The sequence below is a fragment of the Streptopelia decaocto genome, assembly GCF_964273445.1.
Source record: "Streptopelia decaocto genome assembly, chromosome: 5".
Classification (NCBI taxonomy): Eukaryota; Metazoa; Chordata; class Aves; order Columbiformes; family Columbidae; genus Streptopelia; species Streptopelia decaocto.
The window spans coordinates 42954900-42974674 of record NC_138659.1 but is presented as its reverse complement, the minus strand read 5'-3'; the positions used below and the strand labels follow the sequence as shown (position 1 = coordinate 42974674).

General features: G+C 37.0%; 1 protein-coding gene across 4 annotated transcripts in view; it reads left to right on the top strand.

Moving 5' to 3' along the window:
• Window positions 1–18962, top strand: part of WAPL (WAPL cohesin release factor) — a 71826-nt gene extending 52864 nt beyond the window's left edge. For all 4 annotated transcript variants that reach the window (XM_082052320.1, XM_082052322.1, XM_082052319.1 and 1 more), the window contains 11 exons: window positions 1600–1827; window positions 6658–6769; window positions 7739–7836; window positions 9433–9509; window positions 10730–10905; window positions 11223–11338; window positions 12064–12225; window positions 13531–13738; window positions 14937–15025; window positions 16070–16165; window positions 16539–18962. In XM_082052320.1, the coding sequence (XP_081908446.1) occupies window positions 1600–1827; window positions 6658–6769; window positions 7739–7836; window positions 9433–9509; window positions 10730–10905; window positions 11223–11338; window positions 12064–12225; window positions 13531–13738; window positions 14937–15025; window positions 16070–16165; window positions 16539–16604 (1428 nt within the window). In that variant the 3' untranslated portion in view covers window positions 16605–18962. The remainder of the gene's footprint in view (window positions 1–1599; window positions 1828–6657; window positions 6770–7738; window positions 7837–9432; window positions 9510–10729; window positions 10906–11222; window positions 11339–12063; window positions 12226–13530; window positions 13739–14936; window positions 15026–16069; window positions 16166–16538) is intronic.
• Window positions 18963–19775: the final 813 nt, after the last annotated feature.

Here is a 19775-nt window from a genome sequence, read left to right as displayed (position 1 = left end):
GGTTTATTGGAGGAAGTTAATAGAAATTAAGTGAAGACAATGTATGCCCTGTCTGTGTAGAGAAGCCACATAGGTTGCTTCCTGCCTTTTATCTGGTGGGCCTGGAGCAGTGATATTGACAGCTAAGATTTTTTAATTATCATTATTTTTAACCAGCCCTGTGGTTAGGTTGTGTTCGTGAAAGGAGATGTAGATTTGGAAGCTCTTGCTTCCTTTGGTGTTCCATATGTGCCTTTGGTAGTTAAAGTCTTTATTCACCTGAGGGTTTCCTTGACTCAGACAGGAAGGAGTTTTAACATAGTGTTTAATAGACTGTCAGCTGCCTAATCCTGTTTTGGAAATGCTGATACTACTTAGTATGACCAGGTATGATGATTACTTGCTTTTAAAATAAACGGAAGCAGCTAATGATTGCATTAGTGGTTGGCTGAAATCTAAACAAGATGTTCATCTGTTATGACACAGAAATGCTGCTCTTTCCTGTTGGGCTTTACAACATGCACATCTCAGAACTAAACTTTTCTCAATTTTTAATTTATAAAGAAAAAAAATGGAATAGATGCATGCAGCATGTTGACTCTTGAGGCTTGAACTCAGTAAGACACACACACCTCTCCGCATCCCCCCACCAGCTCTTTTTTCCTTCAGATACCTCCAAACGTTTCTGAAAGTATTGTGTCCTGCACAGCTCAGTTCTCATGAGCATTTCTCCTCCGTAGCATAACTGGGAGCTCACCTGGACAGATGGTTTCTTGGTGCAAGTGCTGTACTTCCCAGCACTAGGGACAAATACCTTTGCTCTGATCCTCTTCACTGTCATTTGTCCCTTCCTGGCAGTCACCTTCTGCCTTTGCTTTTCTGGGTCCTCACAAAGATTAAGTTTGATTCCCCCTTGAAGAAAGATTCTTTGGGCAGTAAGAGGACCCTGTACACCAATTCTGTGTAAGACAGGGATGGTGAAGATAATAACATTTTCTTGTTAAGGAATGATGGGGATGGAGTAGGGGAGAAGCTGGTTTGTACTCTGCCTACTTCCAAAAAAGCAGAATTCCCCTGGAAATTAAATGTGCTTATGCTGGAAAGGTTTGGGTAAGCTATTGACTGACGGACCTGCTTGGCAGAATTGGAATGTATGTCACCAAGCGTGCTTTTTTTTTTCCCCCCTCCACATGCGAACACTGTCCTCATGATCTCTGTATTTTCTGTTGCTGTCAGCAGCTTATCTCATCGAACCAGAATGTTCACCTACCTTGCCATGTACCTTGTGCTTTTTCACTTTGTTCCTCTGCCATCTGTCTCTTCTGTTTCTTATTCTGTCTGTAGCACTGAGTCCCTTTAAAATAGAAAACTCTGCTTTTCTACTAAGGTTTTGTAAATGTATTAAGTGCTCTATGTTGCAGTTGTATTGGTTAGGAGAATGCATTAGTAATGTGCTAGAAGGAGTCTATGTACAACAGTAAATGCTCATGCAAATGCTGGTGTAGATTGGGACTTGTGAGGCTTTTTCTTTCATAAATCTTCAGCTTGTTTATTGAACTTTGTGAAAGGTCTGCCTAACTGGATTACTAAAAACCTTTTTCTTTCTTCTCTCAACCCAAGAACTTGTCCCTTTGTACAGCAGCTCTAATGTACATTCTGAGCAGAGATCGTTTGAACATGGATTTAGACAGAGCTAGTCTAGATCTGATGATACGGCTTTTGGAATTGGAACAAGATGCTTCTTCTGCCAAGCTGCTGAATGAAAAAGACATGAATAAAATTAAGGAAAAAATTCGGAGACTGTGTGAAACGGTTCACAACAAACATCTTGATCTTGAAAACATCACGGTGGGTATCATGCTTTTATCTGAAAGCCATGACAGTAGTGGAATGCTTAATAAAATGGAACTTGTAAGTATCATCCTTAATCTCATCTCTCGCAGCCAAGGAGTCATGATGTTTTGTGTACCTTCTGCATATATATGGCTGCACTGCGAGTATTTTCTTCTTTAAATTTGAAATTTCATTTCTAAAAGGCTGTTAGTAGGATCAAGTTTTTATGTTCTTCACCTGTCTGATTTACCATTCACTCCTGCTAAGGATAACTAGTTAAAGGTAGCAATTAAAAACAAGTAACACTTTAAATAGCCATGTGTATAAAGACCACATTTAGATCATTTGACTCTGTTACTTTGCCCAAATTTTATATATACTTTCACAAGGAACAAGGGTTCTTACATGAGAATAAGAGTATTGTGTGTTAAATCGAAAATACAGTGCAGGTTCTCCCATTAAAAGAAAATCCGTCCTACAGAAACTGATTTCTCTCTGCCCAAAGTGTGGTGGCAGATCTGTTGATTACCATAAACATGGATGAATGTTTTCCTTCCTTTCTCAATCATACTTGTTTTTTCTGAATGTATCTTCAGCTGCAACAGAGTGAACTGTTTTTGTTTAAAAATAAATTTGGCCATGGTTTGATGCTAGCATCAAGCTAGCTTGAAAAATAAAGGGTAAGTTGCAAGTTGCTTTTTGAAGGAGTATATTTAAAGAATTGCTGACAGATTGACTAGATGAGTGGTCATAAATGGCAAAAATTAGTAATGTGTTTTTGCTTTCACCGTATTTCAGTATAACAGATGTTAGTATGATCCGAACTTTTAATGTTTTAAAGGTTCTCATTAGCTTTTTGCCATTTTTCACATAATACTTACACTCGACAGGAGAAGCTTCTGATTTATTGTTTATGAAGTGAGCTTTTTAGAGCTTTATCTCTGCAAGTAGTGTTTCAATTCCTGCTAGTAATCTGCAGTTGTATTCCATTTTAGGTTAGATTAAGAGATGATATGTCTTGTTGAGCTGGCATTTTCTTTTGTAGTTTTTGTGACTATTTTGTCAGTTCAGGAAGGATTTGGTTTGTGGTTTTTTTCCAAATTTCTAGCTATGGAACAGATAGCTGAGCTGGTATGAGAAGTCATTATTATGCAGCAGTAAAAAGAGCGGAATTTTGAGGGAGGAAGATGATATTGATGACATAATTCTTAACCTTGGTGATCAGTTTGTGGTGACAATGGAGAACTGCTTCAGAGTTTCAGTTGCTGGCTTGTTTCCTACAGGCCTATGAGACCTGCAGGGGGCTGGGATTAATTTTGTGGCCTTGGAAATCTACGAAGGAAGAGGGAGTTGGAGATTGTTTTCTCCACTTTCAACTTACTCTCTGAATTCCCATGACACAATCTGAAGATATCAATACAGAATGAAATTTGTTCTCTAGGTGGTGATCAACTAGGAATCTGTATAACCAGTGTCTTATTTCAGTGCTGTTTTGGCACTGAAGGCAGCTCACGTAGCTCACAGGCTGTCAGTGCCAGGATATCTTTGGCACTGGAATGTGTAAGACAGCTCCCTTTATTAAGCACGGAACAGCTGGTACAGGTTCCTCATGGCTAAAGCATCCAGCCGCACAGACCACTGTCTCCTATTGGAGCTTTCTTTGTAGTTACAATCTGAGCTAGCATGATGCTTTTTCATGAACTGGAATTCTAGTTTTGTGGTTTTTTAAGCATGGGTTTTAAAGGGACTCTGTCTTGCAAGGAAGTTGCCCGTGACTGAAGAGTATTGTCATCACAGGCCAGCAGTTTCAGCTTTTTTTTTTTTCCTGAGGCCTCTCTATCTCTTAAAATTATGTCAAGCTGTTGTAAATGTGTTGAATGCTGTATAGTCACAGATGGAAACTGGTTCTCTCCCAGCTGCACCATCTAGCAGCAGAGACTACATAGTGTTTAGAGAATATATGCAAGCCAAATGAGATGATTAGGTTCTCTTCCAATTTATGATAGTAACAATGGTAAGTTGAGACAATAATGAACTTCATATGTAGAAGATAAAGTTGCTTTCACATAGATCTGTCATGAGATGTAATAAGTAATCTCTGTGTTGTACCAGATGACAGGCAGAAACGCTAACAAAGATGGAAATCTTCTGGGGGTGAAGATCTGTGTTTTTTCAGACCCAGACATGTGCACTGAGAAACAGAAGGGTTGCAGCAGGTGCTTTGATAACTCCAGGTTGTGCCCAACTGGTTACACCTTCATTTTTTTGAATCTTACACAGATCAAATGAAGATGACCATTACTGCTGGTCTCTTTCCCACAGACAAGGTTGTTTGTGTGACTATCTGGAAGTTAGATTGGACTAATTTTTGAGTATTCAAACAGGTATTCAAAGGAGTCTGTTTTCTAGACCCCTATGGAAGTTTAAAAATTAGTAAACCCAGAAGTGAAAAGGAGTTCTCAGTGGGTTGAATTTGTTCTAGATTTTTTTGCTGGCTTAGAAGGTGATAAAACCTGAAGAAGTTTGCCTCCATGTTAGCAAATGGCACTTGCCTGTCAGTCAGCACAGCCCTCTGGCTGATGCTGCCAGCTGCCTTCTCTCTGTGGCATCAGAACAAAAACCTTCCGAAGTGACTTCTCTTTTCAGTTGGTGAAAGAGGTTATTCTGTTTTTTCACTCTCAGCATAAGGTTGAAAGCTTAAGAATTTTGAACCTTTGGTGTTAGAATTTCGTAGTAGTTGACATAAAAATTGGATAGAATGGATTACTTTTCCAAAAGCAAAAGGGTTACAAGATTTGATTCATTTTATTTAAAAAAAAAAAAGTAGTTTTACGCCCAGTATTGTAAATATCATTTTATATTCTCACGGCGTTTTTTGAAGTCTTATTGCCCTTTGGCAGAAAACTAAGCACCGTATTTTAAATATTGTGTGGCCTTTGAGCTTTCATGGTGAAGGTTTTTAGAAAGCTAACTAAATCTTTTGTAGCTGTTAAGATCTCTAAGGAGACTTTAAGCAGCTTCTATCAATCTGGTTTAGGTTAAGCATAATTTCAGACACCCGTGTTACAATATGTTCAAGCTCAATCTATAAAAGTGACAGGAGTCATCTGAAGAGGATGGGAAAGCTTCGGAGAGCTTAGGGCTCTGTCAAGCTGCCATCTTCAGGTGCTCTCCCCTCCTCCCTCAAGATGCTTTCTCATTTGGCTGGCTTCAGAAGGGAAGTTCTTAATCCACTGCTTAAAATATCCTCATCTCCTTTAGCATTATGGTTTTTTGTCTTGCAGTTTTTAAAAGTGTGAGGTTTTGGATCTTGTATCTCCCAGTGGTGAGCTGAGAACACTCTGTAACCAAGTGTGCTTGGTTTCCCTCCTGTGGGAGGGCTGGTTGAGTGGCTCTTGGCAATTAGCAGATTCCCGGGTGGTGAAGCAGTTGCAGGAGTAATTGCAGCTTTGTCTCCATTTCCTCAGTGATGGGCAATTGAGATGCTGCCGACTTGGGGAGGATGGAGCTATTGTAGATTTGCTGCTGTTGTGTTCTGTTGTGTCCACCCCCCAACACTTCTATGACTCAAGGACCCTTCCATTTCCACTGGAGAAATACTGTTTGAACTCTGTGCTTATCAGTGACAGTGTTCTGCACAGCTTGCTCCTGAAAACCAGAAGTAACTAGGTTTGGGTGGTTACTCTTCTTTATGAAGACTAGTCTTCAGCTTTATTTTCCTCCTTGGAAGCCAATATATCGAAAACAAGGAAAGCAACCGAAGATGTTGGGGTGCCTCAGACAATTTATAATTTGGGTTTCCAAGACAAAGGGGTGTTCCCTCCAGCTTGGGGAGTTCTGATGTTCCCAGGAGGTGCTGAGGTTTGAACTGGTGTCCCGGAACATGCTGCACAGCGCGGAATCAGTACAGCCCTCCTTGAAGCATCACAAATCAAATGTGTCGGGGGGGAACACAACTCCAGAGTGCTTAAGTTCAGTTTGCTTTAATGAGATCTTATGGCTTTTTCTCAGACTTTTCATTGTTGTATTTATGTACCATATATGAAATTGTTAAGCTTATAAGTAGGTGGTATTTGCCTGTGCATTTTCCAGTTGTTACAGAAGTCTATACCAGTCACTTTTGTGAAGGTGTAAATTTATATGTATATATGTTTTATTATCAACACTTGACTTTTATGAGAAGCCTTCGGAAAAAACAAGTTATAGTCATGAGTTAATAAATGACGTTAGTTTGGTTAAAAACATTGCAGGGGATTAACTAAGATAATCGCCTAAAATCTTGTCAACTTCCATTTGCAGGGAGTAAATTTATCTTTGCTATTGTTGAATGTTGATATGATTTCCTTGTTAAAAAACAAAAGTAAATATAGTAAGATTTTTATACAGTGTTTAAGTTTAATTTCTATCTTCAAAGAGTTCAAAACCCCTACATTAAAATCAAATTTATTCTACAAGCAGCAGAACAAATGCTTTTGGGGAGACAGAGCAGCAGTGTTCGCTGTGGCTTTTCTTGGGTTTTCTCCTGCCTGGCTGATTTGTCCATTTCCTTCCTCCACTTGTCTCTTTAGATAACAAGAGAAACAGGTGAAAGGAGCTGCTTGGGGTTTCTAGGCTATTAATAAAATCAAGAATAAGTTGAAAATGCAAAGTACCTTTTTACGGTACTGACTCATTTTTTAAGACACGCATATTTTTCAGTCCGTTCTTGCTCCCTCTGGTGGTTCTTCTACTCAGAGCCTGTACCTTTGTGTTTATGCTTTTATATGACGTGTATTTGTGTGATTTGATAGATCGGATACAGCTGCATATAATGATTTCACTAATTCTGGAATCTAACTCTTTCAGACCGGGCACTTGGCAATGGAGACATTACTGTCTCTCACCTCCAAACGAGCTGGAGACTGGTTTAAAGAAGAATTGCGACTTCTAGGTGGTCTTGATCATATTGTAGATAAAGGTATATTGGAGATGCTGCTTTGAGAGTGTGAAAAATCAGTGAATCTTACTGAGATGTTGGCTTTTCTTAGTTTTCATTTCTGTAGTTAAAAATAGAAACGTGTTTTTTCTCAGCAATGTTAAAAATAAAGTACATAAATATCAAGTCACTGGAAAATATTAGTGACTTGTTGCATGTGGGTTTGAAAGTAGTTTTAAGGTTAAACAGAATGTGTATAATGTTGCATATAATGTGTGAGATCAAAAATGGCTTACGCTTAGGCAGAACAGATTATTGTGTTACGTATCCCTGTACAGCACACAAATACAGCAGACTTATTCCAGAAGAAAATCTCCTTTGCGGTCTTCTAGAATTATATTCAGGCCTGATATTTTAACTAAATATCCCAGAGGAAGTCAGCACTTCAAGCAGAAATGGTTTGTTTCCAAGATATATCTTGCTTAGGTTTTTTGGATCAGCATTTCTCAGATAGCAAATGGGACATTTCTAAAGTGAATTCTTGAGCTGAATAAAGCTTGGTCTTCACTAAGCAGAGGGGTGGACAGAGGAAGGATTGAAGAGATGAAAACATTCAACTTGGACACTATATCAGACTTACAAAGCGTGGGGAGAATGTGTGCTGTATGTTTGTTTTTCTTTTCTACAAAACAGTGCATTACAGTTAAGGAACACAGCCGTGCTGTGCAATCTCTTCATTGTCAGTAGAAAATCAAATATACAGATAGGCAATTTGTGGCAACAATCACAAACTTGTAAAGCCAAAACTGTAAGGGGTTTTTTTTTTTTTAGTTTCCTTGGAGAAATGAAAATCTTTGAATGCTGATCATGTCTTGGTGATTTTTTCCTAGTATTAGAGTTTTATGAAGCATAAAGCAAGGTTGATAGCAACTCTCTGAGTAGTTAGTTTGTACTCTTGGCTTTTAAAGACTTCTTACTGATAGCAGAAAACACCTTATTTTTGTTGTTTAGTTAAAGAATGTGTGGATCACCTAAGCAGCGATGAAGATGAAGAGAAGTTGGTTGCTTCATTATGGGGTGCAGAAAGATGTTTACGGGTCTTAGAAAGTGTGAGTATGAGCAGTTGCATTGCTTTTCTAAAAACCGCTTTTTTGTCAACCAGACTTTTTCATTGTTACATTCTTTCAATATACACTTACATAATAACACTATAATGTTGTTCATTTTTTATGGAAGAGACTAACTTTCTGATCTTTATTGGTGTTTGTGGAATGTTTGAAAATTTCTTTTGCTGTTCTGTATGCATGTAAAATGTTGCAAGTTTATTTTTGGTAAGAATAACTGAGTGTAACATAATGCTTTTTCTTAAGTTCCTACAACAAGGTGCTGTTTATGGGTGTTGTTTTGGGTGCATGAGTTTGACTCTGTATTGTGTGTCTAGTAATAACAGATCATTTGAGAAGCAGTGTTTTCTTAGAAGCAATAAATCGATGTATATTTTACAAATTGACACTTTCAAACAATCGGTTGGCTAAGTGCTGAAAGAAAAAACTGCCCTGAAAATCAAACTAGTCCTGTAATCAGTTGAGCATGTATATTGAGATGGTAGATAATTTTTGATAAGAACTTTGAACACAGTGCCTTTGTAGAGCTTAATGGACAGAAATTGTGAGCGTATGCTTCTCTACAATGCCTTATCTTCCCAAGTTTCGTATTTGCTACTGGTGTCGCTATCTTTGTGTTGTGACACAGTAAGCAAGCAGAAGTATGTTGTGGGCACCAGAAAGGTTCAGGTTCAGAGTACAGGCCAATGTATCTTAATAAACACTTTAAACCCAATTTAGAGGGTAGATAGCTACAACTGTGACTTGTTTTCTGCACTAAAATAGAAGGACAGACTCAAAGATAGCAGAAAAGTAAGCTAAAACCTGAGAAAGATGAACACTTGCTGAAGTCCTAATTCAGGGGTGTCTGTGTAAAAATTAATGGCACTTAGCTCTTCACCTCCCTTTTGAACAGCAAGAGAAGAAATTTCAGATCCAATTTCTGCTTTTATATTTGACAGATAGAATTTCCAAGCAACAGTAGAAGAACCTTGTTTAGTAGTAGAATATTCAAATTTGAACTTAAGGGTGGTTTGTGATGCAGTAAGATCCTTAGGAGCTTGGAAGAGATGACAAAAATCAACACACCAAATAATGCAGGTATAGAGAATAACTTACTGTTTCTGAAAATGGATTCTGAATTTCAGTCAAGGTAATCAAGGGAAAACTTAATTTTTATGGTTGGATGTATAATAAGCTCTCAGAAGTGGAGGTGATGTCAAGTCCTAAAAATAACATTATATATATAATTGTATTCTGTGTTTTATATTTATGTATATTTACATGCAGATATACACTTGCACAGTTTAGGATACTGTAGTTCCAGGATGTAGATTCAGGGTTCTGTTCTGGCAGAACATTCTGCCACACAGTTTCTGTACTGACTGTATCAGGGAACATGCGTTCATCTTCAGTGCCACAATTTTATGTGACTAATGACAAGGTGAAAACTCCAAGGAGATACTGGACAACAAGTGAATGTTTACACTGGATAATAACCAAGAAATGTGCAACTGAATCAAGTGGGGTGGTGGTGGAAGGCAATGGTTCTCTTTCAAGGAAAAAAGTACTGTTTTTAATATTACTTTCTCCTCTTTCTAGGTAACTGTGCATAATCCAGAAAATCAGAGCTATCTAATAGCATACAAAGACTCACAACTCATAGTCTCCTCAGCTAAGTAAGTTATAACAAAAGACATTTTTGCAGAGCACTGCACGTTATAGGGGGAAAAATATTATACCAGAAGATTCTGTGGGGAACAAAACCCCACAATTTCCACTGTTGCTTTTCATGAAGTAATGCTAAAGTTCATTTAGGTATTGGTAACTACCTGAGTGTTAACAAAATGTAGTGCTACTCTTGTTGGTTCTGGAGAAGCCACAAACTGTGAATTCATCTCCTTCTGTACCAAGTTAATATGAACACAGAAGAGGGCAACTGGGAAGCTACATTTATTTATTGTGTGTTCATTATGCTTAAGTGTTTACTGAAATGGAGCATAACGGAATTGACAGTATAACTAAGAATTAAAATAGTGAAATTCTATTCTTAGCTGCTCTCCCTGGCAAAGACGCTGTACAAACATCTCTAACCCATTTATCAATCTGGGTGAGGTCTCAATTGACTGGCAGAGATTGTATCCTTCTTCTACTGCTCATCATAAGAGAACAAATTAAGCTGAAAATTTGACTTTGCAGATCTCATTGGAGGCATAATTTCATGGTTGTGGTTTAGATATTTTGAGTATTTATTTAAATTAAAAAAATAATTAAAGAACAACCCAAACATAAAACCCTCACAGTTTCCTGTGCTATTTAGACCAATAGATATTTTTGACGTTTTTAGTTGTGTTTGTAATTGAAATCAGTGGTGTCAGTTTAACATCAAACTAATGTCATGCAGTAGAATCGTGCCTGTGGTCCAGTAATGTTATGAAATGAAGATTTTACTGCTAGGACGTCCTATGTCATCTATTTCTTACAGACTGGAAATAACTCTGAAGACAGAAAAGAGAAGGTTTAGATAGCACTGTTAGAATAATATTGCATTGATGGTCAGAGGATACGAGAGGCTGGGTTTGTAGGGAGAGGAGATATCTTTTGTGAGACCTTGTGATGAAGTCGGAAAGAAAAATTAACTTTCACTCTTGAAATCTCAAACTGATAAATCTCTAAGCCAAAACACTTTCCTGTTTTTTGTTTTCACGATTTGAGTTCAACTCATAAAAGATTTTATAGATTATAAGTTTATTATTTCTCCCTACAGTCTGGGCATCTGTGCATCAGAAAAATTCTGCATAAGCTCTGTATTTGAGGTTTTTTCCTGGTACAATGGTTATAAAGGTGGAATGTCCTGTATGTTGTGGAGGTAATTTTGTTCTGCATCTTCTCCCTGCAGAGCACTGCAGCATTGTGAGGAGTTAATCCAGCGATATAATCGTGCTGAAGACAGTATCTGTTTACCAGACAATAAGCCTCTGCCTCACCAGAATGTAACTAACCACGTGGGTAAAGCCGTGGAAGACTGCATGAGGGCCATCATTGGGGTCTTGCTCAACCTGACAAATGATAATGGTAAAACAAACCGGAAAATTTTGCATATTCTGTGTTAAAGCACCAGATAAAACATTTATGTAAACCCTTTCCTCATCCTGATGATGTTTTTTCTATGTAGAATGCAGTAGTTATGTATGGTAGATGCCTGCTTTTCAGTAATCAGTAATTTGTCTTTGTAAATTGGATGAGCAATTGCAGGTATTAAGTCTTAAGACGCATGCTTTGGATAAGAGAGTCCCATTTGTCTTTAAGGCTAAAAGGTTTTTATCAATCTGCTTACGATTATAAAAATGAGTATTTTCAAAATTGAGCCTTAAAACTCTTTTTGTTCACAGAATGGGGTAGTACAAAAACAGGTGAACAGGAAGGTCTGATAGGCACAGCTATGAATTGTGTGCTGCAGGTTCCAAAGTTCCTACCTCAAGAACAGAGATTTGATATTCGGGTGCTGGTAAGCTGTTGTATTTTTTACGTTAACATAAAACGATTTGTCCCTTTCTTGTGCCTTTTATTACTCTGGCTCCAAATTAGGGAGCAGCTTCTACAGTTTTCATTGACCATATATATATGTGTGTGTGTGTGTGTATATATATATACATACTTAGTTGAAGTATTTAAAGAAGGTTTCTGTAAGGATTGTGTGGTTTTGAGCTCTAACCATTTTCCCCTGTGTTTGGTGGGAAAAACTACAGTGCTACATAAACAAAGAGATTTAGCGAAGTCTGTGAATTATCTAATTTTCAGATCTCTTTTCAACTTTAGAAATACAGTGGATGTTATTGTTTTAGATAAAGGCTTTGTCAAATTTATCTCTGCTTATGTAGAATGGGTCTGTGTAGCCTAAATAGCAACTGTGCAATGATGTATGTGAAGGGTCTTTTATGGAAAGGAAGGCTGGACACTTGAATCCCCAATCTATAAATGAAATCTCATCTTTAAAAATGTCCAGAATTGGAAAAACAGAAATTCCTGCATGCAAGTTCCAGTATACAGGGATCTCAGCTCTGCCTCATATGTCTAGAGATCCTGATCCCTCTGTTTCATAAAGGTGTGTTACTAAGTTACGTATCCTCAGAAATATGACACACAAAGAAGACATTTATCTAGATAATGTTCTTTGCTAAATTACCCTTTTTTTCATGTGTGTAATCTTCTCTGACTCTCCAATTCTTGCAGGGATTGGGTCTGTTGATCAATCTAGTAGAATACAGTGCTCGGAACAGGCACTGTCTTGTCAATATGGAAACATCCTGTTCTTTTGACTCATTCTGTACGGGAGAAGGAGATGAGAGCCTAAAGATAACTGGACAGATTGATGCTGTTCAGGCTTTAGTGCAGGTAAGAAATGTGTTTTTCCTGTAGTGGTCACCATTCCTCATTATCAGACTGTCAAGAGGGAAGGGAGAACTAAGCAATGAAGATTTATGAGAATTTTTCTCTGTTTAGTATTTTGAGTAGTACAGCATAGCGAGGGAAGAGGGGTGCTGCTCATAATTATGACTTTTTCAGTGCTGTCCGTTACAGAAATAGCTTTCCTGGTAAAAGACAGTGGTGCCATTATTACAGACATCCAAAGGCTGCTCTAATGCTCCGTAAAGCTTTCTTGTTCCTATATGGTTTATTTCTAGTTTTCTTGTTCCTAAATGTCTGTCTTCTAGTTTTGTTATAAACCAACTGTAAAAGTTCTAAGCTATTCTTGTCTTACATACTTCACTTCCATAGATTGTTTTTTTTAAGTACAACCTTTTTGGGAGTCTGAAACTGAAAAAAAAAAAAAAAGTAGTATCATGCTTTAAAAGAGCAATAAAATATGGATGTAATGATTCTGGATGTGAAACAGCGTTCTTAAATGCTGTGTCGTCTAACTTGTTCAAAAAAATCCACCAATAATTTTGGTGAATGGCTTCCACCTTGCAAACTGAAATGAAAAAAAAAAAAAAAGGAAATTAAATAACAGCCTTTTTTATTTCAATTCAGATAATTTTATGGACTTTTTTAGCAGTTCTTTTATTTAACTATGTGAAATAACTGACTAGCAGCAGACAAAAATAAAAAAATAATAGTAAATAACGTATGCAGCTCAGCAAAGCAATATCTAAAACTGGTAGTTGTATGGTTTGAGAAATAATTCACAAGATATAAGTGCACAATATGAGATTGCAGATTCAGTCACATCCTTGATAAGTCATTTTAAATTACTCTTTCAAATTTTTGCTTTTTACATATCAAGGGAAAAGCAGAGAGACCCAAGAGGGAATAGCTAGCATGAAAAGAAAATCAGAATTGGTAGAGGACAAAATGGGACAGGATCATGGCGAATTTCAGTCTTCAGGCTGTGTCTCAAAGAAAACGATTAAACATTTAGGATGCCCAAGAGGAGCCTGCAACTGGTGCCGCACTGGGGAGGGACTGGGAGGGAAGGACTGGGAGCGGGGGAGGGAGGCCTCTTCTGTAGAGCGCAGCAGTACTGGTGGGATAAATTATATTTTCCCTTGAAGAAGAAAAGTCTATTGTGAAGAAAAGTATTGAAGGCTAACTGTATTAAGGGGTGAATTGTGAAGGCGAAATAAACTTTTGATTATTAATTCATTGTGTTTAAGGTTTAATTTATAATAGAAATTCTCCTGAAACTTTCCCCATTAGCTATTTCTTGAGCGTGAGCGAGCGGCACAGCTGGCCGAGAGCCAGACAGATGAACTGATTAAAGAAGCTCCTACTGCTCAGCATGACAAGAGCGGGGAATGGCAAGAGACAAGTGGGGAGATACAGTGGGTCTCCACAGAAAAGTCAGATAGCACTGAAGAGAAAGATAAGAAGGAAGAAGATGATGAAGAACTTGATCTTAATAAAGGTACGTTGTCTGGTTGCCATGAGCTCAGAAAAGGCAAAGAACTCTGCAATTGCATAAATTCCCACCTTGTCCTCTACTTCCCATCCACATGCAGTCTCTTGGGCTGGGATTTCCTCAGTCCATCCCCCAGGTGAAACCATTACAGATCATAAGTAGTAGCAGTTCAGAGGTGCAGCATCAGAAGTGGAAGAAGTTATGCTACTTTTTATTTTCTCAATAGTACCTTCTATCAGTTGCTTAAAAACCAAAAACCACAGCTTTTTAGGGACATTCTGTGTAGGAACTATTCTGGAAGGGGTGGCTTGTAGGCTTTCTATCTCGTTCTTTTGAAACATTCCTTGAAAGTTACCTGCCTTGATTTTGTTTTCCAAGATATCATGATCTGTTCTTGTTTCATGCTACTTTTAAGATGTGGTGTTTTTTTTTTTTTTCCTCCCATCCCTATTGGTGTGTGTGCTACTTCTGTCCCCATCTTCTTTGTGTCTGAGTTCTTGTCATTTCATCAGTGGTACCCTGGGTACCTGTGTAATGCCTTGATGTGCTGCATCTTCGGTAGTTTCTTCCAGGAATTTGAGTATCTCTAAGCCGAGTTATGTAGTTTGTCTCTGGAAAATGTATGAGGTCTAAAACATCAGTTCTTCTTAGTTAATCTTCTAATAGTAGGTGCAGTGTATGACTTCTAATAGTGTTTTAATCTAATAGTAGGTAAAGTATATGACTTTTTCCAGCCTGGCTTTATTTCCTTCATCCTCTTTATAGCTCCATCAACTGGCGTCTGCAGCTATTTATGGTTTGCCCAAAATACTGTATCATTAGCAAAAAGTCCTGTATCTGTTATCCTTAGTAGGACAAACTTCTTTCGATTGAAGTCTTACTGGCTTATAGTATCACATGAAACATTTAAATTTGTATTTTGGTGTGTTAAATGTACAGTTTGCACTTTAAAATGGCCATTAATAAAATACTACACAATGTAATGAGTTGAAAGCAAAGGAACTGTTTTTCTGTTCAAGAATGTGCTGCTGAGTTAATAAGTACAGAGTTTGTCTGATTCTTGTCTCTGAAGTCTCAGTCCAAAACTCATTTTGTTTGAGGGGGAAAAAAGAATTCTGAAAAACAATAATGAAAGATTGTGTTTGAAGCAGTAAAAGATAGGAGCTGTTTAGTGATCACAACACACTCGGTTGTCTCTTTGCAGCTCTTCAGCACGCTGGGAAGCACATGGAGGACTGCATCGTGGCCTCCTACACCGCCCTGCTCCTGGGCTGTCTCTGCCAAGAGAGTCCGGTAAGGGAATAAGTCAATAACTTGCTCTTAAGTCCAATACAGTTTTTAGTGAAGTAATAGTTTGTAGTAGTGAAATAGGTTTATTAAAATAGGATTTGAAGTAAGCTAGTTCATTGCTGAAGCTACACTGATTATATAGTTCTATGAAAAGTTGCCAGAGATATTCCACCCAAAATAAATTTTCTGAACGTTGGTATTTTTATCAAAAACAGTTGGAACTGAATATTTAACCTCTTCCATGACTCTCCCCTTCACTGTTGGTCTTATCCAACAAATGAATTTACTTTGGAAAGGGAAAGGAAAATTAGCTCACCTGTTCTTTAATTATAAAAGCTTTCTTTATTTTTCAGTAATTTCAATAAGCAAATTAACATCAGACTTGTTTATTTTTTTCTCAGTCTGTTTTATTTTTTCCTCCATTGAAATCACATGAAACTGTGTATGCCTATAGTAGTTGAAGATGACTGCCTCAGACTGGAAATACATAATACAAAGCTGAATTTAAGACGTAAAAATATGGAACTGTAATGCCTGAGAACTTCATAAACTCTCCTGTCAAATATATGCTCAAATGAAATGAGGTTGAAACCTGCCTACAGGCTTGTCTAAATTTACCATGGTGGCAGAAATGGTTTTTACCATGCTGTTCTGTACCTTTTGATGGATTAGTTTCCATACAGTTTGTGTTTGAAGTGATGGTGACGGTGAATTCAATAATTCTCAACCCTTCATAATTATAGAGGGAGATTCCATGTCAGGAGAGTAAATCTTCTTGGGTTTTTAGTTCTTGATAATCTTGTAGTTCCACGGGGGTCTGATGGTGGTAATGATCTTTAATGGGGGGAAAAAAAAAAAGGGGAATTGTTGTTTCCTAGAAACAAAAACAGTACTGCTTAAGAGGGACTTCAGTCATAGGGATGACAGCAAAAACCGTCTTAATAATGCTTTGAATCTACATGTCTTATTGCATCTCACATGCAGAGTAATATAGTTCTGTGTCAGAAAAATATTTCCCAAAATAAAAAAGATCGTTCTGTTTCTTAGATAAATGTGACTACTGTGAGGGAGTACTTACCTGAAGGGGACTTCTCGATAATGACTGAAATGCTCAAAAAATTTCTCAGTTTTATGAATCTTACTGTAAGTAATATATATTTTAAATTCATGTATCTAGACATTTTTTAAATGTGTTTTCTGTTAATAGTCTGTACATTTGTAGAAGCATTTAACATTTTTCTGTTTCTTTAGAGGAGCACAGGGTGACTTTGTTTTTAAATACTGAAAGGTCATTCGTCTGTCATTATTTTGGTAGTAAATGGAATAAAGCTACTTTCATTCCATTTGATTGTGACTGGTCAGGAAAATATTTTGAATCTTCTGCCTGAACCTAATTGCTTTTACTGATACATCATTCTAAATACTAGAATTCTGAAATGAGAGTAGCTCTTAAATATTTTAAAGAAGTCTTAAAAATGCTTTTTTTGTTACTTCTGTTTTCTGTTACATTTTGCAGTGTGCTGTTGGAACAACAGGCCAGAAATCTATCTCTAGGGTGATTGAGTACTTGGAACACTGCTAGATCCTGAACTTCGCTGCTGGAGCAACCCTTAGACAAAAGAAGTAGTCATGAAAGAAGTCCTTGAAGGATATACCAAGAGCATTCGTCTGTGTCATTCATGTTCGGATTTTTAAGGCTACCTGGTCTCTTAACCATGCGTTCAGCATTTTCCAAAAGACAGTTACTACATCAATCTGCAACTATCAAAAATGAGGGGAAAAAGGTTCTGAGGAAAGTAAATAAAGACACCATGCTGTTTATGATGCAGTGCAGTATTTAAATATTTTTTGGCAGGGTTTACCCTCCCTATCTTTTCTTTCTTGCTTTGTTCGTGACAAGTTTCAAGGGAAAGAACTTGCTGCTGATAGTGCAACTGCTGTTTACTGTTGAGCCACTGTTTCGTGCCAGCCAGGTGCAAAGGCAGCTTAGCTACTGAGGTATCAAACAAATGTGCTAATAAAGAAGTTCTGGACAGCAGCACCGCTCCTATTTGAGTTTAATTTGCTCTTGCTTTTTTATTACTAGATTATTCCAAAATCATAAAATATAAATTTTTAAATACTTTTGTGATTTTAACTACTGTCTATATTTAAAATTTGTTGGAATCCAAAGAGGCGAGGATTGGATAGTTTATTTTTTATACTGTTTTGATTGAAATTAGGTTGTTGAACTATTTCTCAGTTCTAAAACTATCATGGCCCATGTACTGTAAACTGATAGACCATAACACTTTGTAGTTCCTAGAAGCATGCAAACCCATAAACACACAAAGCCATCTGAGGGTATGTTATCCACAAAAGAAATAGTAACTGTAAAAAGTTGTGCCCTGTTTAAATGAAAAAGTATATATATATATATTCAATCCCAGGGTAGTTTACACTTCTCATAAGCAAAGTCTTTGAAATGCTGTTTTAATTTGTTTCAAGGAAGCACTCAAGATATATTTTATAATGCTCAATACAAAGAATCTGGATGTTTTAGGGGGAAGAATTTTAAAGCAGCTAAAACATCAATAGGGATTAATGGTTCCAGCTGACATAATCTTTCTATTTCATTCTTCTGTAGTATGACAAAGTTTAAATGCATACAACACAAAGCCTTAAATTGCTGATATAGCTAAGATTTTGTTCAGTCTGAGGTCTAGTTCACAGCAAAGCATTGTGTTTGAAGACTTATGTGGAACAAAGAATCCCAGAAAATACGTAATTTTTTTTAGCATTTTTTTCTTGCACTCGTTATTCAGACCAACAGAATTGGTAATTATTTTTATTAAGGTGGTCTTGAATATTTGCAGACTGTTCTGAGATCTGCTTCATCGACAATTTTAAATACCTGTATAGGTAGTTACATCATGTTATTCCATTGAATTTGTAAAACTTGAAGCCATAAAAATATTAGTTCTATGTATAATGAGGGGGAAATAACAGGAAATCTAACCTGCTTTTAGATCTTGTGTTATCTCCATGTATAAAGTTAAGAACTCGTGCTTTTGTATCAGTGCCAGCTGTAAATTTTATACATACAGTGGCTGCCTTCTATGTCTTCCTATTTTTGATAATGCAGATTGTTGGGAATTCTGTAAGGAAGTAACTGATTAGCGGCAAAAATCCTATGTTGGTCATACTTTTTTGCGTTTTCTCTCATCACTTTCTAAAACTTAGTGTATCAGTGTAACTTAGAAACGTTTTTGAGGTTATATTCCCCTTTGTTTAAAAAAATCTCAGTACTGAGGGAGGGAAAGGAGCTGTCTGTAAGTGATCTACATCAGGAGGAAATTATTGAAGAGTTTGCCCATCGAGTTTTCTGATTTAAGAGGTTTTTACTTATGGGATTTCAATTGGATTGTATAGTTTTCTGTGGAGAGATGACAAGAGAAAATAAAACACCAATGTGATGAGGGGGGAAAGCAGGGACAACTACCTTTCTTTGTTACACTGGTAATTGTTTGAGAATTGATTTACCTCAGTGTTTAACAGGTTTTTTTAAATGTAACTAATTGTCAAGCACTGACAAATGCAGATTTTTTTTTTTTTTTTGAGGGTGCGGGGAGAAATCACCCTGTGAACTGCAGTGCATTTTTGTGTATTAGACCCTCAAATAACTCTGCATTAAAGGGTACTTGAGGCCAACTTGCAAATTAAAGTTTTAAAGTAACTTTTTCCATTGTAAATATTTGTGTAAATACTCTCAATTGGAAATTAGAACAGTAGAGTACTTTTCTGAATCCAATCCTATTTTTATTTTATACAGTATTTCTCAGCTGTGATCTTTGGAGCAAAAGCCAACGGCAGGAAAAATAGTTTGTACCAGTTTCATGAAGTATGTCTTTGGGTTTTTGTAAATAATTTTAACTCAAATAAAATTGCTACTTTCAATACATATCTTGTCTTTTAACATGTAATAAAACACTCCTCTGAGTGATTGCTGAAAGAAGGCAGTGTCAGGTAAATTGTTAAAAGGAAGTTAAAAAAAAAAAAAAGAAAAAGAAAAAAGAAAAAAAAAATCCTTGAGGAGCATCCTGAAGGTAGAGCTCTGTTTTTCACTGGTGTGTTGGGACAACAAAATTCAGTGCCTGGACCTGAGGCTGTGGTGGGTCAAACCAGCTAAGGCTTGAGATCTTCTGGAGATGCTGTACTCCATTTCTTGATGCATTTTGGAGTGCAAGTTGCTATTCAATTGTTCAGCTGAAGGAGCATGGAACAGCTCTGAAGAGCTGTAGTTAGAATAACAAAAATATGCTAAGCCATAAGGGAAATGGGGCAGTTGTTGTTATGGTGATACTTTTCACATTGTGGGGGATGTTAACGGCTTCTTTCTTCAGTGAAAAATGAGAAAATTACCATGAACATAGCTCTGTTTTCTATTAATATGAATGATACTTTAATTTCAGGATTTTTTTTTCCCATGGATTTTTTCTTAATTGATAAAACTAGATGCAGGTACAATATGCAGTAATTCATGAGCAGTAAAGCGAGCTGAATGTGATGTATCATCTCTGTTGTCACTTTAACAAGCATCAGCATAATGTAACTTTATTTCTGTGCTCTAAAGGGATGTTACTGGAGTTTGAAATATGCAGCAGTATAAGTATGTGGCACTGTAGGAGGTAAATACAGCTTTATGTAGGCATATGTTTGAAAAAAAAATATCCTAACATCAGTGAAAGTATTTCCTCTTGGTTATTTTGTCAGT